The following is a 20,384-nucleotide window of genomic DNA, read 5'->3' as shown; positions in this document are numbered from 1 at the left end:
CAATATTAATAACCTTTAATTACATATCTCTGTACAGTTATAAACTTTTACATCATCCACAGTTAATAGGTTATAAAGAAACACTACTGCATATCACGGTTCTAAAGGTTATGCCATTTCAGTTCAGTCTCTTCAGTAGGTTTTCTGGAACAGGGTCTTGGCACATCAGTTTTGGTCAATTTGTACACAGCATAAAAAGAGGGGTTGAGTTTTTCCAGCTGCAGATATTGTCTCAGATAAGGGTTCATTATTTTTTCCTTTAAATCTCTGCAGAGTTCATGAGAGAGCAGCACATCCCTTTGCAAAAGTAACATTCCCTTCTTTACACCCATCAGCAGTTGAGCCCAAGTCCACTCCAGTGATCAGGGACCATGAGGAAGTATTTATCCATGGCCTCACAGAAACGTGTTCGATACAGCTCTGGTGAAACCACTGTGGGCATTTTACCTGTCAGGAAGGAAAGAGGATGATACATGAGTTTAAAGAATTGGTAAAATGTCTGACAATATCATAAGTATTGATGACACAACAGTACCTTGACCTCCAAGAATCCCAGTAGATTTGACCACCATCTCCAGCTTTTTATCCCAAGTGAAAGTCCGGATATAATCTTCAAAACAAACAAGAGTTTTAACAACCACTAAAAGAAAAGTCCAAAGTGAATTTTAAAATGACTCAATAATTTCTCACCTATGATCCCCACAACAAGCTCATCTGTGGAATCGTCTCGGCCCACCAGCAGAGAGTAATCAATGATGAGGTGGCTGGACAGGAAAAGTGCGTCGCTGTGGATGGCGGCACGCAGGATGGCCTTGCAGTGCGAGCGAATATAAAGGGGATTGTCATGCACCAGTTTGAGCAGGTTCTCATCTAGGAGCACCACCTCACAGCTCTCCTTTCCCTGGTCCGTCTTCACATTCCTGTTTCTCAGCGATCCCTTCAGGTCAAACACCTGCACAAACCCCAGAGAACATTGTAAGTAAGTAGCGTAAAGTTTATTATTTTATAAAGCACATTTTTCTGAAACATCAGTTATAAGCTCCAGTACCTGTGCCATCTTTCGTCCATAGAAAAGGTTTTCCATCACAAGCAGGTCCAGTTTCTTCTCTGTGTTGTTCTGGGAGTTCTTGTAGCCGATGCGGTACACTCCCAGAATCTTAGCAAGTGCTGTGGGTCGCTGTTACACAGATGCAAGAACATGTTGCCTCGTACAAAGGTATAGCAAAGCAATTCCTATATATAACTATGGATCAAATTAGGAGACTACAATTCTGTTTTCTAATGCAGAGTTCACACTACCATTTCTCAGATCATTGTTGTTTTTACACTGCATGACTCTCTAGGGCAGGTGTGCCCAAACTCGGTCCTGGAGGGCCGCTGTCCTACATAGTTTAGCTCAAACTTGGACACCATATAAACCATAGGCGCAAGCTGCGATGACGGCTCTTTCCCTCCTCCTCCGCCTCAAACTCATTTTAAAGTTGGGGGAGCTTCGCATATTTCCCAGAGCTAATAGCAAGACAATTTCTTCCATCGTGGCTAGTGTGGCGCAGATGCTAAAACCCGCCTTTGTGCATGCACAACATTGTAAATTGTATGGCAAGTGTAAACACATGAATCGGATATGGGTCACAATAAAAAAACGTGTAAACAGACAGGCAAAAAAATCCGATAGAGGCCACAAATCGGAATTTGGCATCAAGACCTGACAGTGTAAACGTGGCCTAAGACATGCAGGACACCAGCCCTCCAGGACTGAGTTTGGGGACCCCAGCTCTAGGGGAAGCATTCAGTTGCTGCTTTGTTCACTCTGCATGACTACAATAGAAACAATTGCAGACGCACGTGATGAGGATAAGTGATGAGGAAATAACTCAAGATCATTCACAAGACTGAAAATGGTAGCCTGCATAGGTTTGCTATTCAAATGCTCTGTGCACTGATTTGAAGTGAAATGGCAAAAAAAAAAAAAAATGATTATGGAGGAGGAAACGGTTAGGGTGTTGCAGGGAACAAGGATAAATTATTTTGCAATGCGCTGTTGCTGCAGCTGGCCGAGCAAATGTTCCTGTAATATTATTTTAAAGCTTATTTATTCTGAGAATGTGGTTTTAAACTCCTCCCCGAACTCCCAGCTGCAATATCCTGCTCTCTTATTGGCTGTAGATCATCACTAATGTATTTTCAGTTAGAATTCATTTTACACAACATGATTTGAATCAGTCCGTTTTGAAAGGTCCAGATATTTACAGTAGCATGCCAAATATTTCATGTGCGTTGGTGACACGTCGGCAGATTGCATCTTTGATAATTCACACTTTGTGATTATCGCTCGTGTGAATGAGCATCAATTTTCCTCAGATTTCAGACATTTGTCTGCGATTTCACAAACCCTGTCGATAGAGAAAATCAAGGCTAAACTCATGCAGCGTGAACTCAGCATAAAAGACTTACTAGGTTTACTGGGTATGTGTCAGTGTAAAAAATTCTTTTTTTTCTACAAAGGTCTGACAACATTTCTTCCAAATTTCAGATAAAATACTGTCTTTTTTTTCTTCAGAAAATGATAATTTTTAATTTGTTTGCACTAGGGCTGTGTGATTTGGGGAAAATATCTAATTGCGATTGTTTTTAGATATTGCAATTTCAATTTGATTTGCGATTTAATTTTGTAGTCAAGCTGCAGCTCAATAATCTGTACAATCAGTAGCTTCTTACTGCTAAAATGCAGTGAGTGTTAGTTAAAAACGGAACAAAAAAGATACTAACTTACTTAAACATTTATTCAAATTTGTTTGTAAATATTCAGAAATGAAACACTCATTTATTTCTAGAGCAAACGGTAAACGCAAATAAAAATGACCTGTTTTTGTTCGGTGTCTGTGACTTTGAAACCAAAATATTCCCATATTATCGATGTACTGTTTTTCTTTTATATTAATTTGTCTGTTAATGCTTCAGAAGTAGCAAATGTCATCATCCCGCACTTGTCACTCATTCACGCTTTGCTGTTTGTTTGTTTTATTGTGGGTGTTCCGCATAGTTCGGTTGCGCAATTCTAATTGGGAAGAACGAAAGTGTGCTCACTCAACTGACTAGTAAGACAGTCACGCATTTACTCTGGGTGGGGGAAATTAAATAATATATTCATATATTTCATATTGCAGCCACTTGCGATTAGCTAATCGCAACGTTTCAAATCACGATTGCGATTCGATTTCGCTTAATCGCACAGCCCTAGTTGGCACTAAATATTACAGGTGATTTCTTAATTCTTCTGAAGTTAAAATAGTTTGTTTAAGTGGTCAAAGCTTACCTTTAGGTGAACTGCTCCTGTGATGTACGTAAAGTAGTGGGGTGCAAAGTCTAAAAAGGACTGGACCTCTAATCTGGGCATCTGCTTCAGAATAAACCGATCATCTGTTAAAAAACAGCTGATTCAGCATAAAGAAATCCAACAACCTGACAGAATCTGTTTTTAGATCCCCAAGACCAGTTCCCACCTTCAGTGGCATAGAAAACTGCGCCAGATTTCCCACCACGCGCCTGCCAGTTGACACAGTGTGAAAGAGATCTCACAAAATCATCTTCTGTGCTCTCCATGATCTCTTCCCGCATCTTATGGAACTCTTCCGCATAGTAGATTCGGCAGTAGAACTTAGCATTTGCATCAGAGAACTCTGCAATTAAACAGCTTATTTATCACAGCTTAAGTCTTTGAAAGCATTCATTGATTAGTTTGTTGAGCCATAATTACGTAATATCAGAGGGTCTATTATATTGACCTGAATGTAACTCATGCTTCAGCCTACCATTTGACACTGATACTTACGCAGCTCAATGTGTGGGTTCCCTGTCTGCTTCTTCTGTTTGTCTGCACTTTCAGGCTCCTCTGCAAAAGAGATCCCAAAAATATTTAGTCTCATAAGCAATTCTATCTCAGAGAGCAATTTCTGAATAGTATTTGTTAGCAGCTAGTATTTGTTAGATAGTTAGATTAGGTTTACTGAGTGGATCAGCATCAACGCTGCTGCGGCTCAGCTGTGACATGCTGTTGTCACTGGGTTTGGCTGGACTGTTCTTTACTCTGCTTTCTCCAGCACTATAGACAGCAAAAAATACAAAGCCAGCAGGCTGTTTTAGCAAAATATATCTATATATCTATATATATATATATATATATATATATATATATATATATATATATAGAGAGAGAGAGAGAGAGAGAGAGAGAGAGAGAGAGAGAGAGAGAGAGAGAGAGAGAGAGAGAATAAATACAGCCAATAATTGTAATGATTGTTTGTTGTACCTGATGGCCTGAGCTGTGTCATCACCTCCAGTTTTTGCTGTTGTCTTTGTAAGATCTTCAAGGGCAGTTTTATACTCTTTGCAGCTTGAGAATGGAAATAAAACCATTAGAATGATGTTCTAGAAACTTAAGGAAACAATCAGAGTGTAACAACATACTGCAGTGGTAGCTGGGCTATACTGTATGTTAAATATGTATGACGCATATGATCTAGTTTACAAGATTAAAGGGATAGTTCACCCAAAACTGAAAAAAAGAAAATTAGTTTCTTTCTTCTTACAGGTTTTCAGCATTCTTCAAAATATATTTTGTGATAAACAGAAGAAAGAAACAAATAAAAGTTTGAAACCACTTGAGGGTGATGAAATAGTGAGTAGGCTTTATTGGTGATAATGGTCAGGACTGTTAGACCATTATTGCCTTTTTAGCATATAAGTAGAGAACTAAAACGAGCCAGACAGTAATGTATGAATTGTGGAGTGGGCTAAATAATAGTATTTTTTAGTAAGTGTACTTTTTTGCTTTTATTCTTTCCATAATAAAAAATATATTTGCAGAGCAACTCATGTTCTGTTATTCATATTTTAATAAACTATAATAGGTAGAACTGTCCGAGATATGAACAAAAGCAAGTGATCCATCAAAGTTTGAATCAAAAAAATCTTGAATGGTTAAAAAATCTTTATAATCATTAAAATAATGTATAAAAATAATTAGTTTAAAAATCTTGAATGATAATGATTTGACGTAGTTCCAGGCGAAAGTATAAATCAGCCTCAACGTTTACGAAAATCTTTGCAAAATCACCTGTTTAGTTGAATAGTTCCTTTGAAAAACAAAACACAAAAAAAAATACAAGAAAGCAAAACTAAATAATTAGTTTAACCAGAGTAAAAGCATATATCATAATTCATAAACATTTAAACATAAGAAAATACTAAAAAAAAAACATCCAGATGTCATTTTTTTATGTTACATGCACAAGCTATACCTGAGTGCAAAGGCAATGATAGAGCTGGGCTCTCTCTCACACACGGCTATAGGAACTCTCTCATGCTCATACATCAGATAGTGCTTGTCCGGGTCACTAACACAACAAGAAAAGAAAAGAAAGACCTTGATTAGTTCCAAGCCCAAAGTATACTTTGTCCAACCACATTATATCATCGGGAGTGTCTGTGTACGTCTGCACATACTGTCTGCATACCTCTCAAATTACTACAGCAAATGCAGAAACAAAACTAGTCTACAACATACTACTGTTCATGTGTTAAACTCGCTCATTTGTGGCTGAATATATAATGTAAGCTCACACGTCTGTGTGTAAGAAAGTATGAAATGTGGTAAAGGAAGTATACCCGGGCCTTGACAAAGAAAACGATTGGATTTCTCTTAAGTACCCATTATATCAGTACTTACAAAGGAAAAGGTATGGGATTGTAGCTGTTTCCAGGTAACAGGTTGGCCAGGATTGTTTTCATGGTGGACTTTTCCTTTACCTGACTGTCATTGGAACCAAGCAAGTGTCCATCAAACATGTCTAAACAGAAAAAAGAAGTATAGAGATAAAGAGGGAGGTCATGTTGCATCATTATTTCTGATTTTAAACATAAGAAAGAGTCCAAAGGAAAGTCACCCTCTGGATTGCTAACAGAGTCCTGATCGGGGAAAGATGGTCCGCTTGTAATGACATCTGATGGTTGTTCAGCCGGAGATGGTAACTGTAATAATGACGAGGACCCTGAACTTGATGGAAATGTATTGAGATGACGGTCCTCTGTGAGAAAAGGCTGTGAGTCTATTGTGCGCAACAATCAAGTCCAGCTATTTCAATATTTAAAAGGGTCTGTGAACTCACCTTTGTCTCCATTTGGGACCACTGGGGAAGGGTTACGAGGAGAAGACTCCAAAGCACTAGTCTAACAATAAAAACCATAAAATATATGTAGTAAGGTTTTTATTTTAGGTGACCATCTTATGCACACAATGGTTTATGGATCTCTCTCTCAAACCCACTGCAGATAGATCAGGATAGGGCAACTAGAGCTCCAATAACAAGCTAATCTGGGGTGCTTTTTCCAAACAATGACATAACTCGTGGCTGAACTATCATTGTACGATGCATCATTTGGGAAAAGAACTATGTAGTGACAATAGTTTCCCAATACCCGTAGCTTCTCTGTCGTAGATCCATTATTGGAACCATGTTAGGTATAACGTAAAACGCCCATAATGATGCTCTAAACGAGGTGGAGTAACAACTTCTTTCAAGAAGAACCCCATAATTTCTTTGTGCAAATTACATTGTTTTACACGCACACGCATTTAAAAGAAAATTCAATATTCATTCATTCATTTTATTTTCGGCTTAGTCCCTTTATTAATCCAGGGTCGCCACAGCGGAATAAACCGGCAACTTATCCAGCATATGTTTTACGCAACGGATGCCCTTCCAGCTGCAACCCATCTCTGGGAAACATCCATACACACTCATTCACAAACATACACTACGGATAATTAAGCTTACCAAATTCACTTGTACCACATGTCTTTGGACAGTGGGGAAACCAGAGCACCAGGAGGAAAGCCACGCGAATGCGGGGAGAACATGCAAACTCCACTCAGAAACGCCAACTGGCCCAGCCGAGTATCGAACTAGCGACCTTCTTCCTGTGAGACGACAGCACTACCTACTGCGTCACCGCGTCACCCAAAATCTTATACTTCTCTCATATATAAATCATATAAATAAATATTTATATAGTCTATATTTATAAAGTCTACTTTTACAATTTGACACATGAAAGCCCAGCAGAAATGTTCTAACCAACAGGCCCATGTCATATACAGTACAGATACTTAATAAATAACCTACTATTAATTAAAAACATTAACATACGCTATGTTTTTTTTTTCACATGCTTTGGAGACATAACAAATTCCGCTTTTAAATAATACGTCATCTATAGCTTTAGTCATGAGCCACGGCTGTGTTCAAAATGACATCAATGTTTTTAAAGTAATACTTTGAAAGCAAATTACACCAAAGAGAGATGATTGTAAGGCTTTTTAAAAAAATAATTCCAAGTTTAAATGTTAGAACAAATAGGGCATAGGGTAGATAACTGGGAATAGAACACAGCCAGGAACTATGTTTCTAACTACAGCTCCAGAGGTGTAGTTGCAAGCATACAAGTTTGCGACTCAGTTTGCAAATGTTCATTGGAACGATGGATTTGGGAAACACCAAATCAACTATGTTTGTAACAATGGAACTTGCGACCTTAGGTGGCTAACGATGGTTTTCTAAAACACACTCCTGGTCTCCAGCATCTACATTTATGTTTTTTTATTGCAGGTGAGGAATTTAGAGATGGAAAATCTCAGAAAAGAATATACTATGCTAAAATTTAATAATCATTCATACATTCATTCAGTTTTCTTCAACTTAGTCCCTTATTTATCAGGGGTCGCCACAGCGGAATGAATCGCCAACTATTCCGGCATATGTTTTATGCAACGGATACCTTCCAGCTGCAAAACAGTACTGGGAAACACCCATACACTGTCTCACTCACACATGCATTCATACACTACGGCTAGTTTAATTCATGCAGTTCACCTATAGCACATGTCTTGGGACTGTGGGGGAAACCGTATCACACGAAGGAAACCTTTGAGAACACAAGGAAAACATGCAAACTCCACACAGAAACGTCAACTGACTGAGCTAGGACTCAAACCAGCGACTTTCTTGCTGTGAGTCGACAGTGCTAACCACTGAGCTACCGTGCCGCCCAAATTAAATAATAAGAAACTTAATAATAACTATATTTGCTGAAATTACTGACCTTGCTCTCATCTGTTGTAGCTTGTCTGTGTCTGCCAGGGCTGGGAGGAACAGATAGACGCTTTCTGCCTTTCTCTTGCTGGAACAGTTCTTGAAGTCTGAAGATGATAAAAAACAGTTCTGCTGTTATGAGACTGCCTCTACTGCCTTCATTCTTATGGCTGTATGAATCCAGTTCTCACCTGTTGTTCCAAGACTGCAGGGTTTCACACAAGCCCTGTTTTTTGACCACCACTGACTCCAGAACAGCCTGTAGTTGTTGTGAAGAGTCAATCACGCTAGTCTGCAGACGCATTTGTAACTTCTCTATCCAGCCCCGAAGCTCTGATTCCTCCATCTAAGACAGAAAAAAAAAGTTTTAAGTAACTGGAAACTGGGCAATGCTTTGGATTAAACATGTTTACACAGATAAAGTCCTGTAAAGAATATTACATCTTTCTGTGCAAACATGTCCTCCATTTTTTCCTCCCTGGTCTTGCTGAATGTGTCCGTTTTTAAGGAGGTAAGACGGTCATCTATAGCCAAGTACACCTGAGCCACCCTACAAAACAATAGACAATCTATAAATTTAGCTGGCATCTGGAGGAACTAGATGAGAGAATATGCAGCAGGATATTTTACTTCTGGGAGAAGTCTTTCAGATCCTGCTGCAAGCTGGATTTCGATGGCCCCTGGTTCCTGATGATGATCTTCGGTGGAGGCAGACAAATCTCTAGCAGCCTCACTGGGATGTAGCTACAGATGACAGAAGATCAGGAATACATTCAGAATACATCCTGCATATTCAAACAAATTATATTAATATAGATGCAGACCTGAAGGATGCCACCATCTGGTTGTAGGAGAAGTACTGGTGATAATCTTTATGGATAGAGTGGCCACAAGGTTCAGCGTTAGCCCGACGGGTGTACTGATGACCATAGAAACGGAGCTCAAGGTACTTGGCGAAGGACATGGACCAAGAGTCATTAGACAAAGGGACCACGGGAGTCACCTGAAACGAAACAGGTATCACATAAGTCATACAGTGTTTTTTAATCTTGTTCTGTTTCCAATCCAAACGCTTTTACCTGTTTGCAGATACGGCACCATGAGTAGTTGAGGATTGTGTGCTGATATCCAGGTACAGGCGAGTCCAGCTCTTTTAGTACAATCTGGACGCAGCCTTTACCGTGCACAAAGCGCCGGATGTGGTGAACCATGGGGGTCTCACAGTACATGCTGGGGCACTGGTAAGATGGTCTGAAATCACACACATAAAAAAAAATCATAATGAATCACATATATTATGATGACAAATCAAGAGCAAATTCCTGTAATACCAGAAACTATCAAGAATTGACTTTATGCACATTTTCTTGGAAAAGGGAAACTATCTTAATATCTAAATTGGTATAATACGTCACCTAAAACAGTATCTCTCCAGAAACACACCAAGAGTCAAGTCATTCTTTCCATAAAACTCCATTGTAACAATCCTGTAAATAAACATAGCAAGTAATAATAATCATATTAATAAAAATGAGCTTTTTTGTTTGCATATTTAGGATATAGTCATTAGTATCAATCTGTCATGTTAATTAAACAGTTAAGACGTTATTTTGATGGTCCCTATTGCACATTTTGTTGACTAAAAGTTTTATTGTAACTGCATGCCACTTCTCATTTTAGTATATGTAGACTGTCTGCTTAATATCTGTTGATACTGCTCCTTCAACAAACATTTAACAGACTATAAGAAACTTTGCAAGTACATGTCAACTTACACCAAGCCCAATTTAGCAGTCTACTTATAATCTACTGAAAATTAGTTGGCATGTAGATGCAGTGTAACTTAAATTCTACAAAATGCATTAAAGGGACCATTTAAATAAAGTGATGCCATTAAATATGATGGTCATGCAAATGTAATGGGACTTTACCAGGGACTGACGCAGGGGTTTGGGGCATTATTAGACTGTGCTGAAGAGCTACTGAACAGCACACAGAGCCTCTGATGGTTGATTGGATTTAAACAGTCCAACTGAAACATAAAAACAATTAATTGTAGTAAAAAAGTATTTCAATAAACAGATGGTAAGTTTTGCATGCAACTATGTTAAAGAATGCTATTTGCAACCCATGTTTAACATTTAATGACAAAAGTAAACCATAGAAATCAGAGTTCTACACTGGAAGATTTCAGGTCCTGTTGTGTATATTGATAATGAACAGTGCCTCATGCTGATCAGAATGTAAATAGGCAAGGCATGTTTATTTATATAGCATATTTCATACATAATGGTAATTTAAAGTGCTTTACATAAACAAGAAAATAAAATGATTAAAAGAATTAAAAATGACAAACAGATTAAAATGTGTTAAACAGGTTATAAAAGATTGAAAAGGAAAAGAAAGGCTTAATAGTGCGATCTGTTGGACATAGCACAGTGCTGATTCAGTAAAGGCACAGCTAAACAGATGTGTTTTCAGTCTTGATTTGAACCTGCCTAATGTTGGAGCACATCTGATCATTATTGGAAGCTGATTCCAGCAGCGGGGAGCATAATAGCTGAAGGCAGATTTACCCTGCTTTGAATAAGCTCTTGGAATTTCTAATTTACTTGATCCTAATGATCTGAGTGATCTGTTAGCTTTGCATTCAGTGAGCATATCTGTATTGTATTGAGGTCCTAGGCCATTTAGTGATTTATAGTCAAGTAATAATACTTTAAAATCTATTCTCTGAATGTAACTGGGAGCCAGTGTAAAGATCTGAGGACAGGTGTGATGTGTAAGTCACAAATAAGCATATTAGCACAGATGAAAGCCTCACCTTAGTAGACCAGGTCATGTCGATCGCTCCTGCACCCTTATCTTCTTCACTATCTGCCTTTATTGGCGCCTTTGGGGGAGGGGCTTCACGAAATTGAGTTCCCTCTCTTTGCCGGATACGTCCTCCTTGTGCACGGTAGTCAGCCAACATGCGTGCCAGCTGCTGACTGCAGCCTACCTGTTCTGATATTCGGGCACTAGTGAGTTTGTGACAGGGCAAGATCTGGATGGCTCTCTGGTGTGAAACAGAACCATTGGTCAGACTGCCAGAACTCGGGCTGGACTCTTTCAGCAGCTGCCTCTTGCGGCGTCCATCCAGTTCTTTTGAGTCCTTATTCAGCAGAGGTGACAGGTAAACCTGTTCAGGGAAATAATCCCGGCTAGGACACCGCAGTCCAGCCGGCGTAAGCAAGAACGGCTCTCGAAAGGTAATAAAGGGTGAAATGCACAGTATAATGTCTTTTAGCTCCTGTTTGAATAAAGCGGAGATGGATTTGAGGCGGTCATCTGAAGACGCTACATGCTCTGTCACAAACAGGCCTGTGTCATCCTGTAGGGGGTCTCTGAAGAGCCGTGTTGGGGGAAGCGAGGTCTCAGAGCTTATGCTGTCTTGACGGACCAGAGTCTCCTCCAGATCTTTGTTCTTCTCCCCCTCGCCTGACCCCTTGGCCACTTCCTGTGACATATCTTTCACGTCTGATATCAGGAAAGGTGGTGACATCGGCTGAGGAAGGGTGGAAGAGAAGGAGGAGAGTGGTGTGGAGGTCTTTATGTTTTCTTCCTCCCCTCCAGAGAAGGAAGTAATTGAAGCATTTTTATTTATTCTGGGGCTTTCTCCATCTTTATAAGAAGATTCAGAGGTGGAAGGCTCTCGACTGTGGGCTTTGATAGCGGATGTAAATCCTGTCTCAAAGTCATCTCCTGAAACAAGTGTGAGATTATCATCTCCCAGTGTAGACCCATCATTGTCTTGGCTCTCCCGTTCCCCACCAGTTTCATCTTCTTCCCGTAAAGTGGTGCTTTCCAGCAGACATGGAAAAGAAGAACTCTCAGCCAGACTGGGAGGCATAGCGAACTCATCCATGAGGAAAGAGATCTCTAGCTGTGAGTGGTATGCCACACACACCATAAAAATGATGATCTCTTTCACCCGTGCCAGCTCATACTCGGAGGCTCCGCGGAGCTTGATAGTGCAGCCCAGCTGAGGAGGACAGCCCTCAAAAAACATCAGGGTTTTCACTTCATCTGTTAACAGAAAGGATCAATGACAAATAAAGTTAATTTGAAGGAAATCATATCAGTTCCATAATAGCATAACTCTCCCTAAAGGGACAGTACCTTAAACATCAAAAATGGCTTTCAATTGCTCTGAATGTAGCTTATTGTTTTTTTCAGTCTCAAAATTCCAGTAGCCAGTGACTTGCATTTTATAAATCAATACGTTTTCAGATATTATACACCATCTGGGTAAACTTTCTTTTTGAGAATTGAATTTAGCCATCGTAACATCAATGTACAGTGAGAAGAAAATAGATATTAATATTCAAGTCATTTAAAGAGTATAGTTATTAAATTAAATGATCAGTCTTACATGTTAAATGAAAGAAATGTGCATGTAAAAATACCTTTAAAAGCTTGCACAATGACTAGAGCTGACTAATAGCATCCCTAAATTGCACAGCTTTTCAGAAAAATGTAAAAAAAAAAAGAAAAAATGTGTAAATTGGTGTCATAGATACAAAATAAAGACTCACTATTTGGTAGCTGGAAGGAATGCAAATAAAACTTGTGGCAGGTACCCAGACGAGGTTTTGTAAGAAGCTGATCCATTGAAATGACTAAATCTCCCTGAGTCATTCGACTCACACGGTCCAGTACTTGCTGTGGTGATTAAAGAGAGATTTTTTTAAGGCCAGAATAACACTTAACAACTCTGACTACAGCATTATAAATGTTCAAATATGTAGAGAATGCTTTAAAATAGTGAAACGATACTTACAGGTTTGACATTAATCACAATGGCAATGCCATGCTCTAGTAGCATGTCCTGAGCAATTCGCGATACAGTCTTCTCCACCAGCACTAGGTTTGGTCGGACATCAACAATCCTCTGAACATAGTTCTTAAGAAACTCACGCTCCTGAAAACAGCAAATTGTAAATTAAACTATTTCTAAGATATTAGAAAATATTAGTAAAAATTACAAATATGTAAGGGTTAATGGAAGTTACCTGTAAAACAATTGGGTCAATGCAAGTAAACTTGGTCTCCTCTCTATATAGATACTCAATGGAGCATTTGAGTAGAAGAATCTTGGGGTTTTTGATGTAAGAGTTCATCTGATGAGAAAGTCCCAGCACCATTAGCACAAATATCCCCTGACCTCCTTTGTGGCATAACGTTCAATCAATACAAACCTTTTTGTGTGCGATATTCTTTGTGCAAACAAAGCCATTCACTACAGCAGAGTCAAACTTCTTTCCTCCTGGAATCTATAGAACACAGTCCAAGATATAATAAATGTGTCTAATAAACGTGATTCATCGGTTTTGCTTCCACTGCTGTCTTTACCTTCTTGATGTGGACAAACTGACGGATGTCCATGTCATCGTCACAGCTGCGCACATCCGGTCGCACTGTCTGCACCACCTGCCTCACCACAGGTACAATGATGTCACGCCACGACAGAGACAATGATTCACTGTACAGCAGCTGCTGCAGCAGCGCCATCATGTGGCTGTGATTAGCTGACCTAAGGAGGAAGCATTAATCATCATGTACTACTGAAATCTCCTGAAATCATTTACACCTACTTTATATGTAATGCTTTTATAATCATACTTTAACACTAGATTATATTTAGAGTATTTCAGATGTTTGTAAAAGTATACCAATGAACTTATTAAGCAGACATGTAATTAAAACACGTGATTCAAATACTAATATCATTACTGAATTGTTCTACAACACTTTCTTTGCTGCTTCTAACTGTAAATGAATAGATGTAGCCAACCTAAACACAAGTTATTCATTAAAAGTCTTACAGCAAGCGCTCCATCGCTTTCTTTTCCCCATTCTCTTCCCGCAGCTGGTCCAGAGAGCTGTGATGCCAGCCAAGAGGAGTGAAGAGCATTTCTTTAGCTTTCTCCTCAACCCTCCGGTTGAACAGAGACTCTACAATGAAGAAGTCATCAGCATAGGTACAGTAAGATAATAGTTCAAATACACTGTTTATGAAAGAAAATGAAACTCATCAAGGATGTATTAAATTACAAGGAAAATACAGTAGATGTTTCTGATTAAAACGCACAACAATACTTTTCTTTAATGCTGCGGTGCAGGTCTTAAGCCTTTTAAGCAGTCAGTTTATGAGGATAATTAGGTGGAGTTTCATGTCATGGTTTTTGTTGCACTTCCATAGTACATGCAAGGAATGTTTGAGAGACTTCATGATCAAATGGTTCCCACAACACCTCAATCACATATTCCTATTATTCTTTATAATCATTTATCTTTAGGTACTTTTTAATCATACTACATTTGTGTTTACACTTCAGATTCATATTCGCAATTCAAATGAAAATATTTTAACAAACTATAACAAAGTAAGCACTTACCTTTAATGAATGCATCACTGATGGATATATGCTGACCTCCATCTTCGGAGAGCAAGACTTCCACTGATGTAGACAGAGAGAGCGCATGTGAGACAGGACAGTCATGTGCAGACATCGAATAGAAAATGGACGCTATGAATTTAGAAGAGTAAATGTTGCCAAAAAGCCATGCCACAGTCTAACTATATGAAAATGAGTTCAATATTCTTTTAAGGAAGTGGAAGTCAAGGGCTGCTGCTTTGTAACTGTGAGGAACGTGTGTGACGTAGCCACAAGCCATGCTTTAGAGGTAGTATGACAAACTGGAAATGTATTAATATGAAATGATGGGAAGGGAAATCATGTGAGGCTGAGTAGGAATAAATTAGACATGCTGGACTGCATGCTATAGTTGGAGCTGTTACTTCAATTGTTAATGATAGTTTTGGAATATTATTGAGTGGTGAGTCTCAAATCAGCAAGACAATGGCTCTGTTTCAAACCCTAGTGAGCTTCCTAAAAAGACAGAGTTTAAACACCAGCATGCACCTGATATAAAGCCTGCTCTAAAAATAAAGTAGTGAAGTTATGCAAAATCTACTAAGATGCCTCAATCTAAGGCGAATGGTGTATGCTTTTTTATTTAGCACCTATTAAGAATTTGAGTGAACCCAAAATGTGTTAAATGGGATTACAACTGTCCTCATGTCAGGGTGCACCTGTTAATGTGTTTATGCATCATCCAGTAAGATGGATTGATAGGTTTGCTCTGATGGTCATCATTACCATTTTGCCTGGTAAATTATATACACTTAATAATGTATAATACAGTTAAGGTGTCATCTGAAAGGCATTCTTGCAATACTTACAATACATATGCAATACAATGCAATACATACAATACATACAATATTTTAAGATGAATAGTCAAGCTTTGGTTCTTAACTGTGATACCTAACATATGTGCCCAGTCAAATATTAAGACATCAAGGCTTTTCAGGCAAAACCTCTCCCTTTATGAATTGTAATACCGCCCAGTTCATTTGGAGTTTTTGCCTATATCAAACTGGTCCAGAATTTACTAACAAAATCTCCTTATTCGTACAATGGTGTATATGCACACAGACTTTTAATTTTCAGCCAGCCAGCCCCAGGGCTTCAGTCTTTTCATGATAAAAATGGCCACTTTAAGGTCTGATTTCTTTAAAAATCAGTAATCTTCTCTTCCTGATTGATATACGATATAAAGCGGGTCTCAGACCGGACAAGAAGCACTGAATTAAATTCCATTTTCCCTTGCCATGTCTATAAAAAATGACAATTTATTTACCCCAGCATTTTCAATGGAGTTTTCCGACACAATCTTTCATCTTGTTTTACACTTGAACAACTAAATGAATGCTTAAGCAGGGTTTCTGTCGGCTTTTCTGGGTCACATTTAAGACTTTTTAAGACCATTATGAATAAAATCTTTGACTTATACAGAGCTAAACATTAAGGATTTTTTGAATGGGCTGGTTACTTTCGTAAATAGTATTTGTATTAATGGAAGATCATGTAAAGGGATGTCCTACTTTAGTTTTCTTTCTCTGATTAGGGAATTTAATTTGGAGAGTTTGCTGTAAAATGTTTAACAGCTGTTGTGAATTGTATCTCTTTGCAATATAGTTTTAAGATAGATTATTGGTGATTATGTGTCAGCCCTATAGGGCAGCTTAACCTAGACATAGGAAAATTAAGACCTGTTAAAATAAAGACCTACAACCCAATATTTCTGTGAATTTAAGACTTTTTAAGCCCTAAAAGTTTTTGAAATTTACGACATTTTAGGACTTTTTAAGACTTTGTGGACACCCTGTTAAATCTATTGAACTGAATGTATTTTAATGACATTACAACATCTATGCTGTAAAAGAAACATTATGAAATTGAAAATAGTCACATTAAACATTCACCGGAAGTTTATCATTGGCTGAAAAACACTAGCTGTGCATATTCCCCATTGCTCTTGTTGTAGTCTACATTTGAGCATGACTGCCTTATTCATATATGATTCAACAAAATAAACTTAAAAAATTGAAAAAAAAGTCACTGTGTTACCAGTGACAATTCTTTGCTATTTGGATTTTCTCTTACAATGTAGCTGCCTATGTAGGGTTTGGAACAGAGCCAGTGAGTTAGTGCTGCTTTTGAAGCAGATAGAGGCAAACCAGGATGGCCAATGGGCCTCTCCGCCTCTCCTCACTTGGTGCATGGATGTCGGTTTCTGGGGTGAACGGGTCATGGGGCTCCATACTTTTTTGCTCCGCTGGGTAGGGAGGCACATGGGGGTACTTGGCCTGCTTCTTGATGTGAAAATTGACGTTGTCCTGCTCCATGTTTAGACTGATAGAGGCGGCCGAGTCACTGTCCACTGCAGAGTGGAAACTGCTGACGGATGTTCTTTTGCTGGGGCTGGACGAGCCTGGAAAATTGAGAGAATAGACACACCAAGTTGGTAAGGGCAAGATGAACTGACTGCTACAGGACTGCTACGTTCAGTCATGGGTAGGCCCACACGGAATCTGTGCGTGCAGAAATCCACAGATTTTTATCCCTTCATTGAGTCTATTTATTTACTTGTGTAAATGTCTGTAAATGTATATTTATTCAATTTTTTATTATTTTCAGTAATATTATTGACTAATATGAAAATGTTCATATGATTTATTTACAATACAGTTATTAAAGTAATATTTTCTGTATTTTAGTAGATATGAGAGACTTGCTTTGTTTGCCAAATAAGTGGATCTAATTGGATTTGCATTGTAAACATTAAATAAATAAATAATTGTAAACGTTTAAAAAGTAGTATTATTTTTATTTAATATTTTAAGTTTTTAGTTATGATACTCCCAAAATTCATTCCACATAAATCAGCAGTTCTTTTACAAAATTCTGCGCAGAAATAGCAAAAAATGTCCGCATATTCTGTCTGGCCCTAGTCATGGGATGCTTACTTGGTGTGACATAGTCATTTTCATCTGCTAGCTGCTCAGTGTCACTGTCATCAAACTTGATGTCTTTAAACCATGAAGGTTCGGAGTGTCCCTCCAGAGAATTAACACTGTCACTGTCTGGAGAAGGAGTTTCGGAGAACTCTGTGCTCTAAAAGTCAACAAAACACATGATGGTGACTGCTGAAATCAAACCAGTACTGTTTTATTTATATAGTGCTTATATAGACATATTAGCATGATAAAAGTGATGATTTTCAGATAGCATGTTACTCAGTAAGTACTGCTACATTAAAGTCATATAATTAAACAATGGATTTGACATAACAACAATGGGCACATATTCAAACAACCCATGGAATATTTATTCTTACCTGGAGGGGGCGATAAAGGGCATACTCATCACGGAAGATCTGATCATGATGGGTTACACAGTCAAGCCAGCGGCCATCTACCAAAGCCTGTCCTATAGCTATGGCCTGAGCCCTGTATCAGAATAACAAAATAAACAATACACAAAAAAGGCTGTAAATGCTGTCAAATTCATATTTCAATATCTAACCACACTTGAGGTTGTTCATTCATTCATTTTCTTTTCGGCTTAGTCCCTTTATTAATCAGCATATGCTATTACGCAGCGGATGCCCTTCCAGCCACAATCCAGCACTGGGAAACACCCATACATTGTTATTCACGCACATACACTACGGCCAATTTAGCTTATTCAATTCACCTATATACCGCATGTCTTTGGACTGTGGGGGAACCGGACAGATTTTGGTGATTCTTACAAATCCAATTTCGGTGATTCTTACCTAGTGGAAATAGTGCCATTTCTCAAGAGCCAGTTGACCAACTCTTTACCCACAATGCAGTTAGGGTAAGTGCGCAGCCAGTACCGATGGTCCTGAAACTCCATCCCAGTAGTGTTGTGGCAAATCTTCTTCCATATATCTTTAAGTTGAAAAGAATCCTGCAAAATAATCAGCTATTATAAATTACAATTCAAAAATCAAGGAAATATTTGAGAAGAGGGAACATTTCATACTAGAAGGATCTTTCGCTCTTCTTCGCTGTGGTCCGTCTTGGGTAGAGCTCGGCTGTTCTGTGGGCTAACCGAACTCTCATAGGCAGGAACCATGGATGAGCCAGAACGGTCCAAAGACAAATTGGTCACACTAGCTGACCTTATTGGAAAAAAAAAATTGCAATGGATTGTATTTATAGGCTATAAAGGGAAGAATGAGTAAAAAAGAAATCGAAAATATAACATAATCACCTCCTCCTGGCTGGTGACTTTCCAATATCCTCTTGGACCACTGTTAGTCTGGAATTGAGACCGCTGTTCTGAGATTCCTGATGACTAGCAGATCACAAACAAATAACCTCAGCAACAGCTTAATCATTTCCCCTTGAAAAGCTCCAGCTAAAATGCTCATACTCAAGCATGAAACAGCCACACTCAAGAACAGCAGCATGTCTTCACTAGGAGGTCATGCAAAACAAAAAGTAACACTAAAACTCACTTCTTCCTCATCCCAATGGAATTTTTTCTATGCGTGGAGAGAGAAAGAAGAAAAGATGAACATTGAGACAGATCCACAACACATGAGAAGAAAGAGCCAGCTGACTGAGTAAAGGCAAGCAGAAGGAGTTGAAGTTAATTGCATCATAATAGTCCTGTGACTAGGTTTTATTTCTTTACTGTAATTTGTTATGTCAGATGGAAATTCCCTCATGAATGCAACAAAAAAATAAACGGAATGATGTCCCATTAGATCAAAAAGCAGTCGGGGATTGGAAGTAACATGATCCATAAAGATTAAACATTGACTACAGCAAAAGCTAGATAATGCTTAGAACTTTATCTGAACTTGGTATTTTATGAATTGAAATGTTTGTGTCCACCCTGTAAAAAACAAGAACTTATTTCTGCTTTGAACACAATGGATGCAGCGGAAATTGCATAAATCTGTACTATATAGTATGCTAAAAACAGTATATAGAAATAAAAAAACTGTAGGCGAGAAGTACCCGGATGACCTACTACTTCCGGTGAAAACGGTGATGTCCCATGTAAGGACATCACCGTTTTCAAGGTTTGGAAAAGTGAAGGTTTTTAAACTGTCAAAATTTTCCTAAGGTATGTGTACGATTTTTTATTTACGTGTTTTTTTAGTTTTTTTTAGGACAACAGTATCGCCAGCAGAAAAGTAAAAGAAAGTAAAGAAATCTGTGTTTTTGGAACTAATGAAGACAGCACAAGTCAATAATTCATTTGAATTATTTAGCTGGACATGTTTACTGTTACAAAATATTTTAAATGTTTTCAAAGGGGAAAAAGTTTTTGTTTTTTACCCAGACATTTAAAAAGAATATATTTTAGAGCCGTAACCACAATACTGTGAAACCGTGATGTTTTTATCCAAGGTTATCATACCATCAGAATCTTATACCGGCCCATGACCATGCCTAGGTATATGCAAATGGACTTTAAGACGTTTAAGATCTGATTTCTTAAAAATCAGGGATCTTCACCGCCTGATTGATATATACGATATAAAGTGAGTATCAGACCGGATAAGAAGCGCTGCATTAAATTCCATTTTTCTGTGCCATGTCTTTAAATTGGAAATTTATTTTACTGTATTTTCAATGGAGTTTTTTGCACTAGCCTGTTACTACTGACGGGGCTTGCGTTTACATGGCCTTTCATCACATTTTACACATGAACAACTAAATGAATGTTTAAGTCTATTTAACTGATTGTATTTTACTTGCATTACAGCATCAATGCTGTAAAAGGAGCCTTATGAAAT

At 38.3% G+C, this 20,384-nt stretch overlaps 1 protein-coding gene across 11 annotated transcripts in view; it reads right to left on the bottom strand.

The window, feature by feature from the left end:
* Positions 1 to 20,384, bottom strand: part of pikfyve (phosphoinositide kinase, FYVE finger containing) — a 30,853-nt gene continuing 10,469 nt past the window's right edge. For 4 of the 11 annotated variants that reach the window (XM_056465479.1, XM_056465480.1, XM_056465483.1 and 1 more), the window contains 36 exons: positions 19,092 to 19,118; positions 18,845 to 18,928; positions 18,614 to 18,752; positions 18,381 to 18,538; positions 17,940 to 18,051; positions 17,569 to 17,716; positions 16,866 to 17,033; positions 14,591 to 14,653; positions 14,018 to 14,147; positions 13,545 to 13,725; positions 13,391 to 13,465; positions 13,205 to 13,312; positions 12,973 to 13,113; positions 12,728 to 12,854; positions 10,975 to 12,218; positions 10,082 to 10,182; positions 9,566 to 9,637; positions 9,230 to 9,401; positions 8,975 to 9,153; positions 8,781 to 8,894; positions 8,592 to 8,700; positions 8,342 to 8,496; positions 8,161 to 8,257; positions 6,168 to 6,228; positions 5,946 to 6,086; positions 5,729 to 5,849; positions 5,301 to 5,396; positions 4,310 to 4,393; positions 4,008 to 4,102; positions 3,833 to 3,892; positions 3,504 to 3,680; positions 3,317 to 3,420; positions 1,049 to 1,177; positions 691 to 952; positions 536 to 610; positions 1 to 447 (listed from right to left, as the gene is read on the bottom strand). In XM_056465479.1, coding sequence (XP_056321454.1) covers positions 332 to 447; positions 536 to 610; positions 691 to 952; positions 1,049 to 1,177; positions 3,317 to 3,420; positions 3,504 to 3,680; positions 3,833 to 3,892; positions 4,008 to 4,102; positions 4,310 to 4,393; positions 5,301 to 5,396; positions 5,729 to 5,849; positions 5,946 to 6,086; positions 6,168 to 6,228; positions 8,161 to 8,257; positions 8,342 to 8,496; positions 8,592 to 8,700; positions 8,781 to 8,894; positions 8,975 to 9,153; positions 9,230 to 9,401; positions 9,566 to 9,637; positions 10,082 to 10,182; positions 10,975 to 12,218; positions 12,728 to 12,854; positions 12,973 to 13,113; positions 13,205 to 13,312; positions 13,391 to 13,465; positions 13,545 to 13,725; positions 14,018 to 14,147; positions 14,591 to 14,653; positions 16,866 to 17,033; positions 17,569 to 17,716; positions 17,940 to 18,051; positions 18,381 to 18,538; positions 18,614 to 18,752; positions 18,845 to 18,928; positions 19,092 to 19,118 — 5,425 coding nt within the window. In that variant the 3' untranslated portion in view covers positions 1 to 331. Of the gene's footprint in view, positions 448 to 535; positions 611 to 690; positions 953 to 1,048; positions 1,178 to 3,316; positions 3,421 to 3,503; positions 3,681 to 3,832; positions 3,893 to 4,007; positions 4,103 to 4,309; positions 4,394 to 5,300; positions 5,397 to 5,728; positions 5,850 to 5,945; positions 6,087 to 6,167; positions 6,229 to 8,160; positions 8,258 to 8,341; positions 8,497 to 8,591; positions 8,701 to 8,780; positions 8,895 to 8,974; positions 9,154 to 9,229; positions 9,402 to 9,565; positions 9,638 to 10,081; positions 10,183 to 10,974; positions 12,219 to 12,727; positions 12,855 to 12,972; positions 13,114 to 13,204; positions 13,313 to 13,390; positions 13,466 to 13,544; positions 13,726 to 14,017; positions 14,148 to 14,590; positions 14,654 to 16,814; positions 17,034 to 17,568; positions 17,717 to 17,939; positions 18,052 to 18,380; positions 18,539 to 18,613; positions 18,753 to 18,844; positions 18,929 to 19,091; positions 19,119 to 20,384 lie in introns of all 11 variants that reach the window. The other 7 variants (XM_056465474.1, XM_056465475.1, XM_056465478.1 and 4 more) reach the window with 3 other exon arrangements.

This window comes from Danio aesculapii, chromosome 9 (genome assembly GCF_903798145.1).
Source record: "Danio aesculapii chromosome 9, fDanAes4.1, whole genome shotgun sequence".
NCBI lineage: Eukaryota > Metazoa > Chordata > Actinopteri > Cypriniformes > Danionidae > Danio > Danio aesculapii.
This window is presented reverse-complemented; position numbering and strand designations above follow the sequence as displayed.